General features: G+C 38.3%; 1 protein-coding gene across 1 annotated transcript in view; it reads left to right on the top strand.

Moving 5' to 3' along the window:
• The window catches only part of LeuRS-m (Leucyl-tRNA synthetase, mitochondrial), a 16,293-nt gene that overhangs the window by 2,909 nt on the left and 5,884 nt on the right, over positions 1-7,500 (top strand). The window contains exons 4-11 of the mRNA XM_043024230.2: positions 523-765; positions 1,015-1,148; positions 1,713-2,501; positions 3,555-3,721; positions 4,042-4,215; positions 5,432-5,523; positions 5,794-5,884; positions 7,115-7,217. Coding sequence (XP_042880164.2) covers positions 523-765; positions 1,015-1,148; positions 1,713-2,501; positions 3,555-3,721; positions 4,042-4,215; positions 5,432-5,523; positions 5,794-5,884; positions 7,115-7,217 — 1,793 coding nt within the window. The remainder of the gene's footprint in view (positions 1-522; positions 766-1,014; positions 1,149-1,712; positions 2,502-3,554; positions 3,722-4,041; positions 4,216-5,431; positions 5,524-5,793; positions 5,885-7,114; positions 7,218-7,500) is intronic.

Here is a 7,500-nt window from a genome sequence, read left to right as displayed (position 1 = left end):
CTTTTTCTCTCCTTCTCTTCCTCTCTTCCTTTTTCCCTTTTTAGCAATTAGGATAGTAATGATCAATGTAATGATGTTGGTGATAGTAAAGGTGATAAAAATGGTAATGATGGTAATAGTAAGAATAATAATGATAATGATGATGATAACATTGATAGTGATAGTGATAATTCTATTGCATTTTCCATCAGGTTTTATCAGATGTATTGAAGCAGAGAGATCATTGGTAAATTTGTTTTGATATATGACTAAAGATTGGCTTGTTACTGTTTTTTTTTCTTTCTTTCTTTCTTTCTTTCTTTCTTTTTTCATCTCATATTGTGAGAAAGAGTATTTTGTTGTAGTGAGATATTAGCATATTCACTAATGGCAATATTGCCTTGAAAAAATTTATATTTTGTGCCTAAGGTCAGGATTGTTTCAATTAACATTTTTAGTTTTTTTTTTTTATGAATTACCAACTTTTTAGGAAAAATGGTTACCTGTTATATTCCATCTCATTCATTCACATTCTCTTCCCAGGTTCTGCACCCAATGGGCTGGGATGCCTTTGGCCTCCCCGCTGAAAACGCAGCCATCGACCGCAATGAAATGCCTGACAAATGGACTTACAGCAACATACCCCAGATGAAGGAGCAGCTCCTCGAACTTGGCTGCAAGTTCAACTGGGAGCGTGAACTGGCCACGTGCGACCCTGAATATTACCGATGGACACAGTACATCTTCCTTCTCTTGTTCCGAGAAGGATTGGCGTACCAGGAAGAGGTTTGTGTAGACGGAGAGAGAAAAAAACTAATGAATGAATTTGAAGAAGACTCTTTATCGTTCAGTCATATGAATATGTGATTTATGAGAAATATTCTTAGGATTATTAAAAGTTATTAGTAAGTATATATCTGGATTACAAGTAATCTGTTTTACATTTTCATCTTCCTTTGTGTATCTATAATAGCGACTCTCTAAATTGGATTTGAATCTTGTGAGTTAATACCATTTCTTGCTCCTTCTTCTTAGGCCCTAGTCAACTGGGATCCAGTAGACCAGACTGTGCTAGCAGACGAACAGGTCGATAGCAACGGCTGCTCGTGGAGATCTGGGGCCAAAGTGGAGAGGCGTTTTCTCAAGCAGTGGTTCATCAAGACAACCAGGTAATCTGTTTGCTCTTTGGTTTTTAGTTCTGTATTTTATATGCTTTGAGAAAGTTGTCTTTCTATCTTGTCAGCAATTTTTGTTTGTCAGAAAGATAAGCAAAGCAGATAAAAATTCAGAACCATAATCCATCATCATCATAATGATCCTCTTATTTCCTCCTCCTCCCCTTCCTCTTCATCCTTCTCTTCCTTCTCTACCTTCTCTACCTTCTCTTCCTTATTTTTCCTCCTCCTCCACCTCCTCTTCCTCCTTCTCTTTATTCCCTTTCCCCTTTTTTCTATGAATTTTCTTTCATTTCTTGTTATTTCCCTACATTAAAGTCTGTCATAATCTCTATTTTGAATTATTACTTTGTGTGTTTTATGAATTGGAAATTAAAGCTTGGATATTGTTTTTGTGGCTATAGTTAATTGAGAATTGTTCTTTTAAGAATTGCAAATTGTAAAGATGGAAGGAATACAATTTTTTTTATCTGTTTTTATTTTCATACATATGTATTCCATTAATTGAACTTCCTTTATTTTCTTCATTTTTAATACATATTTACTTTTATTCCACAGGTTTGCCAAGTCACTTCTCGATGGCCTGTCAGACCCCATGCTAGAGGACTGGCGTGACATCATCAAGGTACAAAAACACTGGATTGGGGATTGCAACGGCTACAGGATCGAGATGGAGGTGCTGCACGGTAACAGCAATAGCAACAGTGACGATGGACAGCAGGTGGCTGGTGGCAGCTCCTCATCCTTAGACCTGTGGATGCCCGAGCCAGAACTCCTGCATGGTGTGAGTTTTGTAGGGTTGAGGCCAGGGCACAAGCTCGACACAGAAGCTAATAGGGAGGCAGAAATCAACGGGATTCATGTACTAAGTGCGAGAGCTGTTTGCCCTATAAGCGGAAGGAAAATCCCTGTTATTGTTAGTGGTCGGTTGCCATTTCCGGCTGATGCCGAGTGCTATGTTGGTCTACCATCTATCAGCAAGAAGGACCAAGCTATAGCGAAGGCTTGTGGTTTTGAAATAGTAAATGTGAAGGAAAATGACCTAATGGTGAACTCAGGTTCTCTGGATGGCCATAGTCCCGATGAAGCAAGGCAGATCATCACGGATGAGCTTTTGAGACGTGGGGCTGGAGGGTTTGAGGCAAGTGCTAAGTTACGCGACTGGCTAATATCAAGGCAGCGTTATTGGGGTACTCCCATCCCTATCATCCATTGCCCAAGTTGTGGGGTCGTTCCGGTTCCAGAGGAGCAGCTGCCAGTCGTCCTGCCAAGGATCTCAAAGTTTCCAAAGAAGGGGATATCCCCACTCAAGGAAGCAGTGGAATGGATACACTGCTGTTGTCCCAAGTAAGTTATTGGCTTACTTTTTTATGAAGTTCTTCCTAGTTTCTTTAGATTTTTTTGTATATAGTTCCTCTTTGGTATAAATTTTTGTTCAGAGTCAGATGCAGTCTATGTTATCACCAAAAGGAAACTGGTATTTCTCCTAAACTTGTCTGGTATTATTTATAAGCTCTAATCCTCTTCTTAAAAAACTTTTGTGTACCTCCCTCACTGTTCTATCCAGCCCGATAAAAACATTCTTGTGGACTGAGCATTGTCCACAAGGTCTCTCTCCCTTCCCTAACACATGTTTTTTCAACTCCATGAATACCCTAAAGAAACCCCTTTTGCCCTGTACTTTTCCCATGACTGTCTCTTGGCAAAGAGCTTATCCATTCAGCCTCTCCCTCATTGCTGTTCATCCCACAAAACACCTTCAATCCTTTCTCTTATCCTCAAAATTAACAAATCTTCAAAAGTCCATCTCCTGCTTATTGCCAATTTAAGTAATATCTCATTACTACTTCCTGCCTTCTAACAGCCTTACTTCTTATACTTCACTTCTTTCCAAAAAAAATTCTCATTCTCCTCAAAATTCTCAGATAATGTTGAATCATTACCATCACTTAACCAGCACTCAAAATCCTTTCCTGTGATCACTACTTTTCCCTCCACCTCCCTCTATTCTTCTTACACAATGCACTTCTCTACTTTTCCCACTATGTTAGCTTCTCCCTTCCTTTCTCTCTTATACAATTCACTTCCTCTATTGCTTTCACTAGTTCTCTGCTCTTACCTTCTACCAAGTAATGGTCTAATATCCCACTACCAAGTCCCCGCAACACATTCTTATCTAATAATTTCCCTACTACTTTTCTAACAACTAGTATGGAGTTAAAGTATTTAGTTCACTACCTTTCCAATATCTGCTACAGAAAGAAATCATATTCATGTTCTTTTTTATTTTAATCATCATTATTGTCATCATGATCATCATCTTTGTTGTTGGTTATTAATATTATTAATGCTATTACTGTCATTGTTATTGTTATTATATATATAAATACCTATAAACAGGTGTGAAGGACCTGCAGAGAGGGAGACAGACACAATGGATACATTTGTTGATTCCTCGTGGTACTTCTTGAGGTTCCTGGATCCTCGCAATACAGAGAAACCCTTCAGTCATGATGCCCAGAGGGATCACATGCCTGTTGATTTGTACGTTGGTGGGAAAGAACATGGTGAGCAATGAGCAAAATAGTTTTTTTTTTCTGTTCAGTTACCTTTAGTGTATAAATGTGTTGCGAGTGTGGAAATGATTGAAGAGTCTATAAGATGGGTGGATGTTTTCAGGAGTAAAATGAGATGAATAGGGTATCTTTTTCATTACAAGTTAATGTTAATCATTTCAGTTATTTTTCTTTTATGTTTACTTCTTTTGTGACTGAATAACAGTTAAAAGAATTAATAACAATTTCCCAGAATTATTACAACTACAGTCATCAGATATCCAGACGAGATTTCAAACACAGTTGAATCAAAACCCACATCTCTCCCCCAGCTGTGTTGCACATGTTCTATGCGCGTTTCATACAGCACTTCCTAGCCAGCCTGGGATTGGTGAGCCACAAGGAGCCATTCAAGAGGCTGGTTGTTCAGGGCATGGTTATGGGCGAGACCTATAGGGTAAAGGGGTCAGGCAGATACCTCACCAAGGACGAAGTGGATTTCTCAGGTTAGTGTTCTCTTGTGTCTTGCAAGCTGTCATTGTGTCATTCTGTGTCCTTCACTTTTATCCCTCGTTCTCCTCTATCTTTCTCTGTTTCTGTCTCTGTGATTCACTTTTTTTCTTTGTATCTTTCTCTTTCTGTTGCTCTCCTCCTCTCTCTCTCTCTCTCTCTCTCTCTCTCTCTCTCTCTCTCTCTCTCTCTCTCTCTCTCTCTCTCTCTCTCTCTCTCTCTCTTCCTCTCTCTCTCTCTCTCTCTCTCTCTCCTCTCTCTCTCTCTCTCCCTCTCTCTCTCTCTCTCTTTCTCTCTCTCTCTTCTCCTCTCTCTCTCTCTCTCTCTCTCTCTCTCTCTCTCTCTCTCTCTCTCTCTCTCTCTCTCTCTCTCTCTCTCTCTCTCTCTCTCTCTCTCTTTCCCTCTTTCCCTCTTTCCCTCTTTCACTCTTTCTCTCTTTCTCTCTTTTCCTCTCCCCATCTCCTCCTCTCTCTCTCCCTCCCTCTCTCCCCATCCCCCCTCTCTCTCCCTCTTACCCTCTTTCTCTCTTTTCCTCTCCCCATCTCTCCCTCTCTCCCTCTCTCTCTCTCTCTCTCTCTCTCTCTCTCTCTCTCTCTCTCTCTCTCTCTCTCTCTCTCTCTCTCTCTCTCTCTCTCTCTCTCTCCCTCTCTCTCCTTCTCTCTCTCTCCTCTCTCCTCTCTCTCTCTCTCTCTCTCTCTCTCTCTCTCTCTCCTCTCTCTCTCTCTCTCTCTCTCCTCTCCCTCTCTTTCTCTCTCTCTCTCTCTCTCTCTCTCTCTCTCTCTCTCTCTCTCTCTGTCTCTCTCAATGTCTCTTTCTCTCTCTCTCTTTCTCTCTCTCTCTCTCTCTCTCGCTCTTTCTTTCTTTCTTTCTCTCACTCACTCTCTACCCCCCTGCTACCCCTCTCTCCCTCCCATTTCTCCCCTCCTCACCCCTCTCTCATTCTTTCTCCCTCTCTCTCTCTCTCCACCTCTCTCCTTTTTGATTTATCAGCTGAACCTAGGATTTCTGTATATTGGTTATGTTTCATCATATCTCATTCTTGCTAAAATCTATTGCCCACTGAAACATAAAAGACTATAATGAATTTTCTCATGAATTTACTCACTATAGTACTATTATTACCAATGTTAATTTCTTTTCTATTATTATTCCATGTACCTATTATAGGTAAGAACATGTACCACAACCTTTTTTTTTTTCTAACATTTGCAGTCAAGCCGCCTGTGGAACGTGGAACGGGAAGTGAACTTGTTGTGACGTACGAGAAGATGAGTAAAAGCAAACACAACGGAATTGATCCAAAGGTGAGGCTGGCATTATAGGAGAGTGAGAATTTGGATATAAGATCTAGAATGTGGATAGATGAGGTGGATTACGGATAGTTGTAGAATGTGAATATGTGGGATGGAATGTGGATAAGAGGTGTTTGTTTGTGTGTGTGTGGGGAGGGGTTTCTATATGTCCCATTTTCTATATAGTGTCCTGTAGAAATCATAAACATGTGACAGATTAGAGTTTATTTATTGCAGACAGTATCATACATAAGTGTCCCATCAGCTCAACATTTTTTTCAGGATGTCTTGGAAGAATATGGCACGGACACCACAAGGCTGTTGATGTTGGCAAACTTCGCTCCAGCGTCTCAGAGGAACTGGTCCAAAGATAGTGAGATTTATTTTAGATTTTGTAATATTGTATAAGCGATTTAGCCATGTTGATCTTCCTTCCTCTTCTTTCTCTTTTTTCAGTGGAGGTATCTGAAGATTAAATAATAATTACTGGTATTTTGTTTGTAGATCATAAGAATGCTTTCAATAATATGCTTTCAATTGACCCAATGTAAAGTTGCAGTAATTTTATCATGATTCACTTCAGTCCTTTGAGAACAGTCATCAGAGAAAAAGTATAGGATTGGTTATCTTTGTGTAATATTAGTCATCACATAATCTCGGAAAAGGAAGCAGGAAAACAGGTTCTATTATATATTTACTGCTTCTCATTGAGTAGTGGTACTGTTCTTCCAGATAAACATGGTTCTATAACTGACATTTAGTTTGAGAGTCTGTAAGAGTATATTTTATATAGAAAGAGGTTAAATCAACTTTATTTCAAATATATTTGGAAGTATATCATGCAGATTACAACATATTTAATATATTTGATTAAAGTAACAACACTGATATGAAAAACATTGATATCATTAGTATCTCTTGTTAATTGTATTTTGAACTGATGCAATACACAAAGATAAAAGTATTGGCTGTGTTTGAGGATGATATACTATCACATCTTAAACAGAAGATGAGAAGTAAGTATAGAAGTTTTTGGTTAGAAAAGGCAAGTAATAGCTGAACACTTGTTTTGAGTGCTGGCAATGCTTCAAAGAAAATGCAATGCATGAGTGAAATTAAAGTGGATATAACAGAATGGAAAACAATGATATGCCACATATCAATGAAAAAGAATTGGCTATTCATTCAGCAATCAGAACAGTTTGAGAGAATATGAGAGGATGATAATAATGGTTACAAGACAGAAATAGACAAAGGCAAATAAATATTCAATTGTGTGATGAGGTATTCTTTTTTATTACTAATCACAAACCATGGGTACCTACCTGTTCCTGTCTATGAACAAATTGGATTTATAAATAGACTTAGGACTGGACTCTTTCACATGAGATACAGCTAGTTATGTGAAAAATATCATTTGTTATTTTATTACGTATTTTTTTTTATTTGGCATTAATTTAAAAGCTGATAGGATCCAAAAAAAAAAACAGATGACTTAATATTTTCATTTGTTTTGCATGCCTTAGTTGTTTAATTTATTTAAAATATATACATATTTTTAAATAGATTATTACATTTCATAACAGACTTCTTTGTCTTACAGCATTCCCAGGTATTCTGAACTGGCAGAACCGGCTGTGGCTCACAGTCTCGGAATTCATCCACATTCGACAGGATAAGGAACTTCAGGCTGGCAATCCCTTGAGGTAAGGGCTTTCACTTTTACTTACATGTTGTTATGACTATTGTAGTACTAGTGAACAGTTCACTAGATACTAGGTTTATGTTTTGGAGTTGTTTAGGGGGAAATTTTATCAAATAAACTTCACCTTTTGCACATGTTTTACTATGGAAGAATAAGCAGCTCCGTGAACGTATTTCTTAACCATCTATCTAATTTTATAGAAAGGAAGAGGGCCTTAAGAAATGAATATGTTCACAAAGCACATTTTGAAGTTGTATCTTCTGCAGAATTACATTTAATTGTAA

Source organism: Penaeus japonicus, unplaced genomic scaffold (assembly GCF_977035675.1).
Source record: "Penaeus japonicus unplaced genomic scaffold, GWHDUDI00000001_assembly GWHDUDI00000042, whole genome shotgun sequence".
NCBI lineage: Eukaryota > Metazoa > Arthropoda > Malacostraca > Decapoda > Penaeidae > Penaeus > Penaeus japonicus.
This window is presented reverse-complemented; position numbering and strand designations above follow the sequence as displayed.